Source organism: Haliotis rubra, unplaced genomic scaffold, assembly GCF_003918875.1.
Source record: "Haliotis rubra isolate DU_JTF1 unplaced genomic scaffold, ASM391887v1 Scf1170, whole genome shotgun sequence".
Taxonomy (NCBI): domain Eukaryota; kingdom Metazoa; phylum Mollusca; class Gastropoda; order Lepetellida; family Haliotidae; genus Haliotis; species Haliotis rubra.
Window position 1 is genome coordinate 224,283 of NW_025765082.1, and position 18,122 is coordinate 242,404.

Below are 18,122 nucleotides of genomic sequence, written 5' to 3' on the forward strand. Positions count from 1 at the left end.
TTTCGGCTTACGTTCCCAACATCGAGCACGAGCTTAGTCTCTGTTCGGTCAAAGACAACATAAAAATCATAGATGTATCTTGTAATGTGTTTATATCTAAGCATAGCAAAAGGATTATATCTACCTAAATATCACTTTACAGAGTCTCTAAGCGAAGTATTTTAAGCACACACGTTGAAGCCCAGTATTCAGTCTGACTTGATCCGGGCTAATCAAATTAATAGCCAATCACAACTGTATGCAGCTTTCCTTATCGTCCTTTGTATAATTGCAATCAAGTAAGTGTTGTGTTTCAGTCAAACCCCAATACGACCAACTGCCCTCAGGAGTCCTGTCGGGAGCTTAAGTGGTATTGAACAGCGTTTCATTGATAACTTGTTTCATGTTTCATGGATGCGCATGTTATCACTGGGTATTGGAAAAGTAAGTAAGAAAATGAGACAAATTACCTAATCACGGTAACGCATGATCTCTGATAGTTATATGTTGTTTTATACAAACGTATAAAAACATCGCTTTTCACCAGGAAGAACACAACACAAAGTGGTCCAACTCAGGATCGAGACAAGTTTGTTTGGCTGTGAAAACCTTGTCAGAAAGTGTCTGCTCGGAGATGTCCTTTCGCGATTCCAACAGTCTCAGATATTCCTGTTTTCCTAATCACACAGACCGGCAATAGAAGCAACAAAGAGAGCTGAGCTAGACGTTTTTCCTTAAATCCACAGTGTCCCATCTTCTGAACATTAAGCAGGCGCGTAAGCAGCCAGTTTTTTCGTGTAAGCCCGATAGGTTGCAAAGGTTTATGTAAGTATGTAGGTAAGTAAATATTGTATTTGCGTGTCACGCATACATACATATAGACATACAAACAGGACAGATTAAAATATATACCACCTGGCCAGTAGGCATATGGGACACGAGGTGTCATTAGGTTCATAAAATAAAATAATATTCCAATCATATCATGTTGTGATGTGAATGTATCTTTACACACTGTGTGTAGTAAAAAAGGAAAAAAAGTGACAAGCGTCTGACAATGCAAGCTGAAACCTTTGAAACAGTAAGTAAGTTGATATTGTATATACGTGTCACACAGTATACCGTCATATGGACATGCAGGAAGGCCAAGCTAAATATATATATACTATTTATATTTAGATAGTATTGAGGGCTTGCCCAACCTTTTAGCAACAGTCATGTGTAAGCCCGGGCTTTATTTTATAATGGTAGCTACGCCCCTGTTAAGGTACGAACACCACAGTGAGGTTCAGTCTAAGTAAACTTGATTACATCAACGTTAGCTTGACGCCTACGACCCGGTGGACTTGTCCGAACTTACACATTTCCAGATGATTTAGTATAAGGGTAACGCTATTTTTCAGGGCATTATCATTTGCAGAAGCCCGAGGTCTTTCATTAACTGCTCGACAAAGGAGGGCAGTTGAAAAGACCTCGGGCTTCTGCAAATGATAATGCTCTGAAAAATAATGTTACCGTTATTATAGCTAAAATGGATAGAATTTTTAATAAATCAAAACAAACAATGATATCGGCTTTGAAGCATTTACTGCTAAAAACAAACAACGGAGGCCACTGACACACCTATGGAAACGTCATAGAACAAAACAGATGACGTCACTATTGAGAATGACGACATTCGACATTGACCTTTGCCCACACTACCAGCCGCCATTTTTTCCAAGGCTCAAGAACGTTAGAGTTCCAGTCGATGTTTTCATTGTTGCATGTTGTAATTTATGGTAGAATTGTTAAGGTTGGCACCGGCAAAAAAAGTGCATAATGAGTCAGAAATATCGTCAATTTTGAACCCAAGTTCAAACGAGCCGTAGGAGATTTAACATCAAGAGCTGAGCCCGAGGGCTTCTGCAAATGATAATGCCCTCAAAAATAGCATTACCGTTATTATTGCTAAAATAAATGGAATTTGTGTTGAAAAGAAAAAGGAAACAATGAAAGAATTTGACTGTAAGTTTACCCAAATCAACTTCTGACGGGGTTGACTGCCCGAATGCAATAACGTCATCGAACAATTCAAGTGACGTCACAACAGAAAGTGACGATATTCGACCTTGGCCTTTGACAAGACCATAGCCTGCAACATGTCAAACTATGTCAGTGTTCGGTTTAGGTCCATCAACAGCCTTAATAGTGCAATTGTAAAGGTTAGCACCAACAAGAAAGCCAATATTACCGCTTTTTAAAGCCGGAATTCGGGTTGCTTTGACTTGTTTGACCCAGAATATCTGCCAGTCGAAAGCCAATTAATGTCGAATGAACCGTAAGCCCACGCACCCACTATGACGTCACTTGACAACAGAACTGATAGTGGCCCATCGTTAAGGTTGAGCGGTCCAATATCATTTGCAGCGGCCCGCAAATTTCTGATAATGGGAGTGTACTGTGACCAGTTAGTCAATCTTGTAAATGATACAGCCAGCTAACCAACTATCAAGATTTTAATGATTCTTGTTGATGCATAAGACCGTTACAGATGAGTGATGATTTTTAGTTGACATATTCATGTGGTAGTACTTGATAGTATATGGTGTAAAGACTGAAACGGACATAAATAGATTGAATTAGTTCTACCATAGTTCTGTCAGTTCAAAAGGTCATTGAAATTAATCTGTACAAAATCTTTTAGCTTATTTATAATTCTTACGTTATACATTCTAACATGAGACAAAGAATGCATTTAACTCATGGAAATGATTCCTACATCAATAATCAATAAAGAGAGAATTCAATCATATTTTCAGTGAAGTAAAATTCTGTGACCTCTGCCAATGGAGCCAAAACATAGCAAAAGTTCAAAACACTTAAAAGTTCATTTAAGGCTCATTTCCTGACTAAAAGTTATGCTGAAAGTGACAAAAAGCCTTACTCAGATAAAAGAAACAAAACTAACACTGTGGGGACTGCATAATTGTCTGACTTTAGTTAATTGGTTCCTAAATAGAGCTGCTGGGTAGCAGACGACATCTTGTTGGTGAGGGCTCACAAATCTATCTCCACTGGGAAGAGTTCTACTGGGGGAGGTTACTCTATAGCTGATAAATTGACTGAAGTATCCATAAAATCTTTAATGAGTGTAACAGAACACTCCCCCGGGATGATATTCTTAAAATATTATAAAATCTAAATATACTAATTCTGCAACATATTACATGTTTAGCATAAAATCTAATGATATGATATATAAATTCAAACTTTAAAACAATTTGGAAAAGTTAACTTCAAATTCAATTTCTATCAAGAGCGTAAGATGAATAAGACACTCTCTGGCTCCAAAAGCGTTACACAAACACCATCTCACTTGGATAATAAAGTCATATTATCAAAGTTCAAAATCTCATAATGCTATTAAATGCTATTTACAGTTCAGATACTGTTCACATTCCTGAGAATTGGAATCAGGTCATTGACTGGACGGATATATGTCGAAGATTTTCCATTTTTAGCAGTTTTCACAACAACTACTCGAACACGTCCGTCATCACTGGGCTTGATTTCATCAATGATACCCATAGGCCAACTGTTCCGTGTCATATTTTTGTCCTTTAATAGCACCGGATCTCCAGTTTGTAAACAGGGTACGTCATTCTGCCACTTTCTCCTGGGCTGGAGAGTGTGCAGGTATTCTGTTCTCCAGCGAGCCCAGAACATATCAGCAAGTTGCTGCACACGCTTCCACTGACTTTTATATAGAACCTTTAAATCACCATAATGAATATTTCCATTAACATCTGTCATAGGTCGGGATTTCTGGGTCAACAACATGGCTGGAGATAGAACACGTGGGTTTTCTGGGTCAGATGACACAGGCACTATTGGACGATTATTCACTATCACACAAACTTCTGCCATCAGGGTTGCGAGGACATCATGTGTCAAACTTGTAGTTCCGATTCCTGTCATCACGGAGTCAAGGATTTTCCTGCAGACACCAATCATTCGCTCCCAAGCACCACCCATGTGTGAAGCATGAGGAGGATTGAAGAGCCATTCTATGCGGTTGTCATTCAGGTATGACTTCATCTTCACACCTTCAATATTTACGGTGTTGATCTTTAATTCACTTGTGGAACCGACAAAGTTTGTTCCACGATCCGAACGGAATAGTTTGACGTCACCTCGTATGGAGATGAATCTTCTCAAAGCATTGATAAATGCTGAAGTGCTCAGTTCATCTACTAACTCGATGTGTATTACTCTAGTGACCAAGCAAGTGAACAGGATTGCCGACCTCTTGGAATTTGCATATCCTCCTCTTGTTCCGCGCGACACGATATTCCATGGGCCAAAGGTATCTAGGCAGACATACGTGAAGGGTGGGCTTTCTTCGACTCTATCACATGGAAGGTCTGCCATCTTCGGGGGCTCCATTCTACCTCTCAGCTTGCGACATGTTACACACTGGTGTATGAGAGATGAAATGAGTGTCTTACCGCCTATGATCCAATAACCATTGGAGCGTACTGCTCCCTCAGTGGATCTTCTCATGAAAATGCATGGTTATGAGTTTGGATACATGTGATTTCTTCGGCAATATAAGCGGATTCTTGTGTTGTACATCAAGAGAAGTCTTGTTCAAACGGCCACCTATTCTTAGAAGCTTGTTACTGTCCAGGATTAGGTTCAGTGAAAATAACGGACGGTCTTTTGGCATTGATTGTTTGTTCTTCAAACACTGGATCTCTTCGAGGAAATATTATCCCTGAACTTCCCTTATTACAAAATTTTCACTATCAGTGAAGGTTGAGACCCCATCTCTTTCTTTTCTTTGAGCCTTAGACATTCTTGCAAGAGTTTTTAGCCATGCTATTCCGGCGATCAGGTTCTTCCAGGATGAGAACTTTGAAAATCTATCCGTTCCTATTCCAATGTTTTGTTCTACAAAGAGGGTGGCTTCAGACACCACTTCTGTGTCATCAGTTTCTTGACCCGTTGTTTCCATCTCTTTGTCCTCGTTTACTTCTGATGCGTTTCGTGGTCCGTTTAACCACTTGCTTTCTTCTAGCTTGGCAGCATCTAGCACTCTCGTTCCATCGTCAGCTGGATTCTTACTTGTGAGAACATAATTCCACTGATCTGATGTGGAGAACTTGAGTATTCTTGCTACTCTATTTGAGACATATACCTTGAATTTCTTTGTTGTGTTTCGGATGTAGCCCAGGACTATCTTGCTGTCTGAATAGAATCTGCAATCTGACGAATCAATGTTCAGGCTGTCCCATACCATCTCAGCCAAGTCCACAGCCATAACAGCAGCACACAGTTCTAAGCGTGGAATGGTGTGACCATGAGACGTGGCTATCTTCACTTTTCCCATCACGAAACCTATTTATTCACTTTCTTCTGGGGTGAGTACTTTCAGGTATACCACTGCTGCTATGGCCTTTTCAGATGCGTCGCAGTAGAAAAGTAGTTTTTTGTCAGCTGCATGGCTAAAGGATGAAGGAACGAAGCTTCGAGGTACACACACGGTCTCTAATTGCTTCAACGATGATTTCAAAATCTTCCATTCTGTTTCATGTTCCTCTGGAATGGGGTCGTCCCAATCTGCATGGTTTGACAGATCCTTGTTTCTATCTTCAGATGGAAATGCTTCCATTACCTTCACACTGTTGGAGGCAATCTTATGAAATCTCATGTTTCCATAAGTCTTGAGGGCATCTTGAGTCCGTTGCAATAGATTTATTGCTTCGTCGTCTGTGGGCAGAGAGGTCAAACCATCATCTACATAAAAGTTCTTGTTGACGAAATCTTCAACATCAGAACCGAATTTCTCAGCAGCACATCCAGCAATTCTTCTAAGACCACTTGTGGCGATGGCAGGTGAGGATTTATTTCCAAAGATGTGCACTGTCATTCGATATTCTATCAGGTCTTCAGAAAGATTGTTGTCTCTGTACCAGAAGAAACGTAGGAAGTCTCTATACTCTGTATGCACTTGGAAGCAATAGAACATCTTCTCAATATCACCCATTATTGCTACGGGTTCTTTCCTGAAGCTCAGTAAAACGTGGAGGAGTCTGTTCATCAAGTCTGGTCCCTGTAGCAAGATACTGTTGAGGGAGATGCCTTCATATGCAGCTGATGCGTCAAATACACCTCTAATTTGATCGGGTTTGCATGGATGACGAACACCAAACAGAGGTAAATACCATACTTCTTTATCATTCTCAACCGGAGGTGCAGTTTCAGCGTGCCCTGCCTTCAAGATGCTTGTCGTGAACTCCGCCATTTGTTTCTTCGTATTTTCATCTTTGTTCAGGCTTTTATGTAGTGCTTGAGCCCTTTGTTTTGCTTGTAACTTGTTGTTTGGTAGACGGGGTCGTGGGTTGCGCATTGGTAAAGGTGCAGTCCAGGTCCCATTCTCACCCTGGTACATGTCCTCATCTAAAATTTCGAGAAAATGACGGTCTTCAGTTGAAAGACGAGGTCTGTCATTAGTTTCAGTTGTCTCAAAAACATCAGTATTCTTACTCTGTCTCTCAAGGAGGGGTTTAATCATGAAACTATTGACACATGGTTTCAGCAGTGTTGGTCGTCCATAGCTTGTGTATGTCTTGTTTACATTAACAGCATCTGTTATGTGTTGTTTTCCGAGACAGGTCTCTCCTATCACAACCCAACCTAATGGGAGTCTATGGGCATATGGTGAGTGTTTCAAACCGACCCGCTGATCCTTAACAGTGAGGGCTTCAGTCATGTTTCTTCCAATAAGCAGGAGAATGTCTGCTGAGTCATCAAGGGGTGGCAGGCAATCAGCAATGTCGGTAAGATGGTCGTGGCTTCTGGCTAGTGCAGGAGTAGCAATTTCTTCTCTGAAATTGGGAATGTCGTTGCATTCGATCAATGTAGGCAAATCCAGAGTACAGTCGTCAGAGAGGGATCTCACTTGAAAATTTGCTGCTCGTCGTCCAGATGTTTTTGTCGTTCCTGAACAAGTTGATAAGGAGTAGGGAATTTCCTTAGTGTAAATGTTCATGAGAATTTTGATTTTGCCAGGCATGAGTTGTTTTGATCATCCAGTATTGCGTACAATCTAATGGAATTCTGCGGATCATTCCTCGGATGAACTTCAACAAGGATTGTTTTTCCACATGATTTTCCATGGAAAGTGTCATTACCACAAACTTCTGTGCATGTAGATAATATCTTTGAAGTTCCTTTCAGTTTCTGGATCTTCTTCTCTTGTCTGTCAGGTTTCTTAGCTTTTTCCTGTGTCCAGTCTTCACGTCGCATGTGTAGTGCTGTAGCATGCTTTCCGCCGCAAACTTCACACTGTGCTTGAGGTTCAGTACAATAATATGCCACATGTCCAAATCCACAACAATTAAAACAAAGTCCCTTTGACTTCATTAAGTCTATTCTCTCTTGGACCGGCCTCTGCTTGAATGAAGCACACTCATTTAGGGAATGTTCAGTGTTGTGAAGAGGGCATTTTTCTGACACTTCAGTTTTCTTGACATGCAGCTGATGATATTTCTTTTGAGGTACAGCTGGAGTGTGTTCACTAATCTTGAGCTGTGAAAAGCTTGGGTCATTCGTCTGTCTGCTTATGTCGCGAATGAAATTAACAAATTCGGAGAAGGGTGGAAATGCAACTGTATATAGGCCTTTCTACCTGAATCCTCTGTTCTCTCACTTTTCGTTGAGTCCACTTGGAAGCTTGTCAACGAGAGGATTATGTCCCTTGGGTGAGTCAAAATAGGCAAGGTAAGTGGCAAATGTTCCTTCCATTTTTGTACACTCTACTTCTGCTAATGGATCGTAAAGATCATATAGCTTCCTGTAGTCCTGAGAATTGATTGCTGGAAAAGATTCAAATCTCTTCTCCAGAGATGAAAGAATATGTTTATGGACTCCCAAACCGTTCATCTAAGCGTTCCCAGGTAAGACGGAGACATACGGTAGGGTATCTTCTTATGTTCATGGCATCGCGGAGGGATATGGGTCCAAGCCACTTGAGAAGTAGATCTAGTTCTTCCCCTTTGGTGAGCTGCACTTCATCTATCACTTCTTGAAAGGTTGGCTTCCAAATTTCATATGATTCTGGGGTGTCATCAAACTTGGGAAGTCTCTGCAGAAGTAGTTCCTTCCTCAAGTACATGTTTGAGACATCATTTGGAGGTATATATGGAGTTGCATTAGGGTTAAGAGTTGCACCTGCATGTCTGTCACTAATGGTCTCTGGTTTCTGCATCCGAGGAGGAGGAGGTAAATCTGAGCATCCTGGATCTTTGCTGTCGTCAGTATTCAAATGAGTGACATAGTTCTGTGTTCTGTCTTTAGAATTCTGAATTGGAATTTCTAAATCAACTGGATTTTCAACAACATCATATTCTTCTTTTACTTCTTCCAATACTTTCATTTCTGCTTCTAATACAGCAGACATTTTCTGAATTTCTAATATCTTCCTTTCAGTCTCTAACATGGCCTGCTTTCTAGACAGTTCTGATATTTTGTGTACATAATCAAGGGCAGTCTTGACTGCTTCCAGTTGTGCACGCTTTTCAGCTAATTTCACAGCTAATTCCTCGCTGACTGCTTTACTGTGGCAACTACTTCTTGAACTTCTACTTGATTGTTTAGATGTTTGGGAGCATGCATCAGAGAATATTATTGAAGAAGTAACTTCGATTTCTTTCTTAGAAGCCATGATTCTTTCTCTATACAGTTGTAATACGAGTTCTTTTCACTGTACTGTGACCAGTAATGATACAGCCAGCTAACCAACTATCAAGCTGTTAATGATTCTTGTTGTTGCATAAGAGCGTTACAGATGAGTGATGATTTTTAGTTGACATATTCATGTGGTAGTACTTGATAGTATATGGTGTAAAGACTGAAACGGACATAAAAAGATCGAATTAGTTCTACAATAGTTCTGTCAGTTCAAAAGGTCATTGAAATTAATCTGTACAAAATCTTTTAGCTTATTTATAATTCTTACGTTATACATTCTAACATGAGACAAAGAATGCATTTAACTCATGGAAATGATTCCTACATCAATAATCAATAAAGAGAGAATTCAATCATATTTTCAGTGAAGTAAAATTCTGTGACCTCTGCCAATGGAGCCAAAACATAGCAACAGTTCAAAACACTTAAAAGTTCATTTAAGGCTCATTTCCTGACTAAAAGTTATGCTGAAAGTGACAAAAAGCCTTACTCAGATAAAAGAAACAAAACTTACACTGTGGGGACTGCATAATTGTCTGACTTTAGTTAATTGGTTCCTCAATAGAGCTGCTGGGTAGCAGACGACATCTTGTTGGTGAGGGCTCACAAATCTATCTCCACTGGGATGAGTTCTACTGGGGAGGTAACTCTATAGCTGATAAACTGACTGAAGTGTCCATAAAATCTTTAATGGGTGTAACAGAACAGGGAGAGCCGTTTCATGATAATTCTATCTATTTTAGCTATACATCACAAGTAAATACTATATTTCCACGGTGTTGACGTTGTTAAGAGTTGTTTTTTGAAAAACGATACTTACAGGTGAATGAGGTCCGGATCAAAACGTTGTGATGTTCCATCATTTGTGTCATTTGAAACAAATGCTCTAAATTTGGTGTGTAATGTATTACAATTACTGAAACTTTGCTTCAAGAGGTTCGAAAGAGTCGCAACAGGCATTCACACATGTAGGCTCACTTCTGTTGGAAAATATCATACTTCTATATACACTGTCAGATAAACATAGAGTAACTTTTCAAAATACAAACCAGGAAAGAATGAAATAAAAATCTGACAGACATTTCATGTGTTTACTTGAATTTATATATTGTCTATCAACAGCAATACAATCGCGATTGTGTGACGATGTAGATTTAGCCAATCAATGGTGACCCAGTGGCCTGTTTTAGACACATAGACGGGGATTGGCTAAGTAGGACATCCTTGAACATGCTGACGGTCGTCTTGCTGCAGCTGCTCACCGCTGACACCAGACAGTTCTGGGTGGCACTAGCGGCGCTGAAAATAAGCGTTTTGTATTTTTCAAGATCTATTAATTACCTATTTGTTGATAACATGATTTTACACAACTGCACAAATGAAAAGTCAACTTTACCAGAAAATGTTGATTTAGATGAGATTTCTTACAAGAATTAAAAAGGCATCGCCAGAACGCAACAGAAATCAACTTCCAGTTGAAATTGAGCAGCAAAGAGCCTGCAATGTTTGGCTATAAAAATCCAGATTACTTTCGGAAATCGGCATCCGTTTTGAAGGAGTATCAAGGTCAGATCAGTAAGCCAAATCTTGACGCTGCGACACGGAACATCGCCATTGAAAGAATGCACTCTGGAGATTACCAATTTTCTGTTGCCAGGTGTCTGAATGTTAGTCTGAGTACGCTATCACTGCTTGCAGCTCGTTACAACCAAACAGGTATAACAAATGACTGTGCCCGTACAGGCAGACCTCGAGTCACCACTGCAGCCCAAGATCGGTACATCCGGGTACTACATTTGCTCGATCGTACGGCCACGTGTGAGAGCACAGCAGCCAGAGTGCCTGGACTTCGAAGGATAGTCGGTCAAACTGTACGGAACAGGCTGAGAGAGATTGAACTGAGAGCCAGGAGACCCGACGTCGGGACCATGCTACGCGGTCAACATCGGGATTAGAGTCTCCGTTATCTAAAATTATCAGTTTAGTTGTATGGACATTACCTTCTTCTAAACTGATGTAAAATTCATTTCTTTAAGTCGATTTGTAGACGAGTTGTACATGTTTGAAAATACATTTTCGCAACAGATTTCTGGGCATGCGTTTCTTTTTTGGAATAGTATATATTAAAGTATTTTCATGAAAACTCTTGAAATTATTAAATGTTTGGGGAATCTATCTTCAGACAATAACCAAGTCTGTCCTGAGTACAGACATACTCCACAGCTCACAAGGCAAAAGTAAAACTGATTTGAAACGATTATATGGAATCACAGATGACACCAGATGTTCAGATAAGAAGACGCACATCCTGCTCCACCGTCAGAACACGTTTCGCTGGAGGTGGTCTATCTCCTCTGCACACACATTTCCAAAAGGCTCAAATATTGTTTCCTCGTGGTTATAGTAAGCGAGTGAGTTTAGTTTTACGCCGCTTTTAGCAATAATCCAGCAATATCACGGGCTTCACAGAAATGGGCTTCACACATTGTACCCATGTGGGGAATCGAACGTGGGTCTTCGGTGTGACGAGCAAACGCTTTAACCACCAGGCTTCCCCACCGCCCCTCGTGGTTAGAATATACACTGTCTCATTTAGGCTTTCAAAAATGAGAACTGTTTGGAATATCTAAAGGACACCGGGTGGGCACTTGGCATACCCGTGTTTGTGACGGGTGCCACCGTGGGACAATTTCTCATTTGAGCATGATCAAGTTTCCTTCAATCATCCTGTGATATCTTTTCGGAATATCAAGTCCGCCCTTTACTTGATTGTGAAAAAGGTGGTGTCTTGTACATTCTATGCAGCTTCTCATGTGTATATTAGTAACTTATTTACCTGTTATCAACCTCAATACACCATCCATTTGACAAAAAGCAACAGCCGTAAACATTCCGACCTTCTTGTACAGAAAGAATCGACTTACGCGCACAGATGTTTCGGATCCAAAGCGGGGCGTTTACTGCGGCAAGTTCCTTTGGGTGCATTTTGCACGCACTTGGTGTCGAAATCTAATAACAGAAAACAATGAGAATGACTCATTGTGTCAGCCTACATGCAAAACCATAAAACTAATTAGAATACAAAATATAAATGTCAGTTGTTTTCGTTTTTACTTCTAAATCTGGTCGTTTAAACTAACTTGGACATGCATCCCATATACATATTTCATATATCGCCACCGATTTAACCTCAGCACACGTGGAATTAGTCGTATGGTTGTTGTTTTTATATTTTGCGTCTCATTGCTCCCCTAAAAAGGACATACACGTGGAGAAAACGAACTCATGCTGAACTACTCACCCCGTATATGACCACAGAGTTTGGCCAAGCCGTCCTGCACTGTCTGAGAGTCGGCCACCGTGGGCTTCATGGCGTCATCACTGCATTGCTTCTGTACCTGCAGAGTACAGTTCACTGCCTGCTGGTAGTCCGTCAGATTACTGTACGACATGGAACGTTACATCAGTGTCACAATGTGTTCATACTGTAACAAATATATACTCTATGTATGTAGCACTTACTATTAAGTCACGCTTTCCCTCATTCTGAGATAAGTTCGTTTGAAATATTTTGCAGTTCGTGTTTCAGTTTATGTGCACTTTTCGAAAATCATAGGATATCAGTCACCTGCAACTGGTGTAAAAATAGCCATAGCTGGTTGTGTCACAATATGGTCGTTCACTTGCCTAATTCGTGACACATCCTCTGATCAGATATACTCGCAGAGAAATACTTAATATTGAAAATGAAAGCATGGGACTTGTTGATAAAAGATACATAATATAAAGATAATATAAAAGATACATAATATATGTTTGTCTCTTTGGGAAAAATTAATAACATGGTTTGGAGACTTTATTATCTATGTTCAGCTACATTTCTGTAAACATTTGGAAATTCGCTTCATTTACCAGCTGGCTATCAATGCCCCACATTCATGGTACAGTGACTGTGGTGACTGAAGCAATATCATGAAGGTGTAGTAGATAATGATGAAACTGTCTCAAAATGCCAGAGAGACAACCTTGCAATACCATGTATTGTCACAAAACATCGATACTTCTTGAGACTTCCATTATATATATTGCACATTTGCAATATCCAGTTCTTTTAATACCTGACATTCTCTGTTTGTATGGAACATAGTCACTTATTACAACAGGATCACGAGGAGACAGTATGGGATTACTAAAAAAAAATGTTTTAAATAATATATACCTGCACATATTGTCATCCATTGTAATAGCGTGCATAATGTGCTGGCTAGTGTCTTCACTGGTGAGGTTTTCCGGGAATTGGAACAGTATCTCGTTGTAGATTAAGCATTGATGGTAGCTACTTCAAATGTCGTCAGTGGTGGAACAGTCCACGGTGGGTGTGTCGAAGCTGTTACGTGTTAGGCCTAATGAAAGTCAACAACACATGAATATTAAAGTCGTAGGAACATGAAGACTGGACAGTGGGTTGCTGATCTTAACGGGCATTATAGAATATTTTTGGTGTAACACCTGTTTAATTATTTTACAATATAAAACAGACTTAAAGTAAAGTAGGCAAATGCCCTTGAAACACCACTACATAGACTGCTATTAATCACACATGTTGTGACAAGCCTATAGAAACGGACGTACATTCTGTGTTGTTTGGCTGGTATCCATTGTAGATGTGGAGTGCGACCTGGCCACAAGCTGGCATGTACTTCTGGACACAGATCGATGACAACTTTTCTGTCCTGACATTAATACGAACATATATAGCGTAGATGGAAGTAACCTTTTATGCACACTAACATGCTCAGCTTTTATAACTCATGTTATATGTTGATGGTGAAGAAAAGAAAGTCATATTTCTTACGCCAGGAATATTTGGGAAAGGTAATATCTTAAGAACGTGTTCATAGATTTTTGCATGCCATTCTAAATAATACATGAGTTTGTGTGGGGAAAAGGATGAAAACGACCCAACAAAACGACAATATGGTTGATGTGAATTGCAGAAACGCTTTTCAAGACCGAACCCTTTAAAGACATCGTTCGTCATAAGACACATCTACGCACGCACACGAGTTCAAAGGATTTTAAATCAGGAATACTCACATGCAAGTTGCCTTGTGGTCAAACTCTGTAAACTTGAGTTTAATCAAATCGCTGGTAGTCAAGTAGTTGTAGGTAGAGCTGCAGTCCCCAATTTTAGACGCCATTTCGAACATGCAGGTTATGTTGAATTCTTCAGGAACAAAGAGGTAATGTTTAGTTGAATACAGAATATCGGTGCAAGTGAATACACAAACCAAGGCTTACAATAATAGTACCAGATATGTATTCCTTCGGTGACTTTGGTAAAAAATGACAAACGTATCAATAAAAACATTGTGAACCAACAAATATCAGCACCCGTATAATGGTATACATTTAAAGTTAACACGTACAGGTATGCATACATACATAACATATCTACAGCAAACATACATACAAACAAACAAATAATCACATATGCAAAACAGCATACAACCGCACATAATATACGCATACACGCATACATACATACATACACACATACATACAGACCTAATACACGTATACACACATCCACACACATACACGCATGCATGCACACACACACCCAATATACGCACGCACGCACGCACGCACACACATACATACATACACACATATATACATACATACACACACATAAATATACATGTATTATAATCATACATTCAATACTAACATATAGTAGTATGCAGTATACAGATACCCTACACACAATATCATTAACACAATACAAACAATACAATGAAGTACAATATAGTTACGTACATTCGTACTGCTGTTACAATGCCTAACATTCATACACCATGTGTTGCATTCATCTAGTGTTAATGAATGAAAGAGTAGGATATTAATACATTTAAAACTTAAGATACAAGTAGTGTATAACATTTAAGATAAAGATTGACGTCGTTTATACATGTTTATAACAGTATCACAGAGGAGATGGACTATGCCAGTTGTGTTTAATAGATGTGTAAATTTAGTAACTGAGGAGGAGTTATTATAGGATTTATGATGATGTGGAATTCCAGAGACACAACACATAGTGTTGTTCGAGGAGGATAACTGCCCAATACTACTTTTTAACACTAAGCAGTATTTCAATCTCCATATAATATCTCACTTCTTGCGACCGCTAAATAATGATCCGAGGATATCCCATTTAGGGTCAGAACGACCTTCCCCCAAACGGTGATCTACAAAAGACTGAACTAACTAACTAGAAATTGACATTAGTGAATCATCCAAAACCAACTTTTTTGACAAACAGAAATAGTTTCAAACTGGCGATTTCCATTCCAGAACACACCTTGCTTTGACAAAGTTCTCGATTCGAAAATTCTAAAAGGTAAAAATCCGTCCATGCATTGTTGGATGCGGATGTATGCATGAAAAACATCCGTCAGCAGACTGAAAAGGTCAGTCTTGTGATACAGATAGGAGTGGAAAACTGTCGATTGGAAAGCACTCGCTGCAATCAAGTCATCGTTACAATTGTTTTCATCGTTTATCTATTTTATCTGGAAAACTACTATTGTAAGTAAAGTACATACTAACCTGCACATATCGGCTAAATATGCCGGGGTTATCAGTTTAGGCCAAACGGAAAAGTTGGCAATGGAAGGCAATTTGAGAGGGATATTGTACTCATCAAAACACTTCTGTCCAGATACGAGTATAGACTGTGGATCAGTTCAGTTGACTTGCTGTGAGAGGGCAGTCATATCCAACGTCCCATCATTACCTGGAATAATTTCAATGAGTAATCTAAAGACGTATGTACTGATGTACTGGTATGTATTATGATGAAGTCTTATAATTTGTCTTCGTGTATAACCGAAAAGTAGGCTTACTTACTTAAACAAAAAACTTTCACAGATTGAAATAGGTATATTAGTTCTTGAGCGATTTGCAAATTGGAATCACAGTTTCTCTTTGCACCGGAAGTCGTGGAGACATCATCAACTGAGTGAGTGAGTGAGTGAGTCAGTGAGTCAGTGAGTGAGTCAGTGAGTGTTTATGGCTTAATGTGTGCAATACACACCATCAATGCAAACATAATGTTTATTTGGATTCCACTTTTGCAGTATAACCCGAGATGGGAAATATGTTTTTTTTTTAAACTCGCCCACCAACTTCCGTAGAAGTAGCCCTAGTACTCGGTAGGTTGCATATGGAAAAGTTAGATTCGGGATAGTTGATGAACCCAAGTCAGATGAATTTTACATTTCAAGAGACGGATATATAAGTGACGGCAGCACATAGAAATACTTACCTGAAATAAAAAACAACAACGCGAACAGATACAAGAGTCCCATCGTTCCAACCGTTTCTTGGCAAACATTCACTTTCCTCTGCATAATTACAATGCTGAATTATATACTGGGCTTGATGCACTCCCACATTGTTATCCGTGCAGATTGTAACATCTGGCTGATTACACAAAATCATAACAGATAACGGTATAGCTCAATAGTGTTGAAAATATTTCTCATGATACATGCGGAAAAAAAATTCTAGGTTACCTATTCTGGCTCTATGTTGACTTATCTTTGAATATATTTCCATCACACATACACACACGCACGCGCGCAAGCACGCACGCACATATCTTAAGACGGTAAGCCTTGCCTGATTCATAAATCAGAGTATTTTAAACACCCATATTGCTGTAAGTAAAGCCCAGTATTAAGTCTGACTTGACTCGGGCTAATTAGTTTAATAGCCAATTATAACTATATGTAGCTTGCCTCATTGCCCTTTGTATAATTGCAATCAGTGTTTCAGTCAACACTCCCTAACACTACCAACTGCCTGTCGGAAGATTAAGTGGTATTGAACAGCTACAGTTTCATCGATAACTTGTTTCACGGATACGCAACATTGTCCCACCTTCTGAACATTAAGGTACGAACACCACAGTTAGGTTCCGCCTCAGTAGTCTCGATTACATCAACGTTAGCTGGACGCCATCGTCCCTGTGGAGTTTTCCGAACTTACACATTTCCAGATGGTCTAGTCACAAGTAAAGACTATATTTCCACGGTGTTGACGTTGGTAGCAGTTGTTTTTCCAAAGACGATATTTACAGGTGAATGAGGTCCGGATCAAAACGTTATGATGTTCTATCATTTGTGTCATTTGAAACAAATGCTCTAAATTTGGTGCGTAATGCATTCCCATTACTGAAACTTGGCGAGGGATCAAGGAGACGCACCTGGCATCCACACATGTAGGCTCACTTCATACATCAGCGTAAAAAATGATGTCCGATACTGGGGGTGTAACGATGCATCGAACTATCGATTGATTGCCATTGTGAAACTTTATCGATAGGTGTATCAAATGACGATCCAATACACTGATAGTTGCATCAACTATCGATACTATCGCTTCAATTTGTTTTATAAATAACGGTAACTTGAAAACATGTTCTATTCTACAGTCCTACCTCCGATTCAGATTAATCTCTATTTGCTGTAAGCGACAGCATTTTGCAGTGAAAGAGTTAACCCCCTCCCTCCCCCTCCCCTTACCAAAATGGCAGCTCAAGCGGACAGCGGGGATTTTGCGAAATTTGAAATTGTAAATAATACAGCTGCAGCTGTATGGGAACACTTTGGGTAAAAACAGATAAAGTGGACAAGAAGCGAGTTGCATGTTGGAAGTGTAAGCTGATATTGAAGTATTGTGGAAATGCAACAAATTTGACTGATCATGTGCGTCGGAGGCACGGTCTTGATGCGCTTGCCCCAACCAAGGGTAGGCCTAAGAGACAAACAACCCTGACAGTGATAAATGACAACACTACTCTACTTTCGTCTTTAAAAGGAGCAAGAGACATTTCGGCAGCCATTTTTGAACTTATTGTGAAAGATTTGCGACCATCCAGTGTTGTCCAAAATGATTGGTTTAGAAACATGTTGAGTGTTTTGGAACCACGTTACACATTCTCCGATTCAGTCTTGCCCTGTGCCCTCTGAGAGGGTCTTTTCCACAGACATCATTAAATCTGCACATGTGGACAGACTCTTGTTTCTAAAGAAGAATTGGAAAGTTGGAAAAATTATCATATGCCTTCATCACACTATTTGAGTAAAATGAGAGTTATTGTGAAATATTGCCATTTGCCAATTATGTTAACCTATATTTCAACTTGAGTCACCGAGTTATCTGATGACAGGTGTATTTGTGAGATTACGTGATACTTTCATAGTGACAAAAGAGTTTTTCCTTTTTAAATCTAGTGTGTCTGTTGACTGTTCAGTGCATTGGATATATCTTTATGTTGTTAAAACTAAAAAAATATCTACCTGTGAACTGTTTTATTTTCAACCTTTACACACAGT

The 18,122-nt window shown here is 39.6% G+C and overlaps 2 protein-coding genes across 2 annotated transcripts; both read right to left on the bottom strand.

Annotated features, from left to right (window-relative positions):
* Window positions 1–4,732: 4,732 nt before the first annotated feature.
* On the bottom strand, window positions 4,733–5,353 carry LOC124258276. Its single transcript, XM_046692345.1, has one exon. The coding sequence runs from the start codon at window positions 5,351–5,353 to the stop codon at window positions 4,733–4,735; it is 621 nt and encodes a 206-aa protein (XP_046548301.1).
* Window positions 5,354–9,869: 4,516 nt separating this feature from the next.
* Window positions 9,870–13,094, bottom strand: LOC124258287. The gene is made up of 4 exons (XM_046692357.1): window positions 12,935–13,094; window positions 12,017–12,156; window positions 11,640–11,724; window positions 9,870–10,014 (listed from the first exon to the last, which is right to left on the bottom strand). Exons 1-4 carry the CDS (start codon window positions 12,967–12,969, stop codon window positions 9,870–9,872), a joined length of 405 nt encoding a protein of 134 aa, XP_046548313.1. The 5' UTR covers window positions 12,970–13,094.
* Between the last annotated feature and the right edge of the window lie 5,028 nt (window positions 13,095–18,122).

Excerpts from the sequence above, each read along its gene's own strand:
- LOC124258276 (XM_046692345.1), bottom strand. The coding sequence starts at position 5,353 with ATGGGAAAAGTGAAGATAGCCACGTCTCATGGTCACACCATTCCACGC.
- LOC124258287 (XM_046692357.1), bottom strand. The coding sequence starts at position 12,969 with ATGCACGCTATTACAATGGATGACAATATGTGCAG. Across the intron at positions 11,725-12,016 it reads ACTCTGTGGTCATATACGGG|ATTTCGACACCAAGTGCGTG; the intron begins GTGAGTAGTTCA and ends TTCTGTTATTAG. Across the intron at positions 10,015-11,639 it reads GATCCGAAACATCTGTGCGC|CGCCGCTAGTGCCACCCAGA; the intron begins GTAAGTCGATTC and ends GCTTATTTTCAG.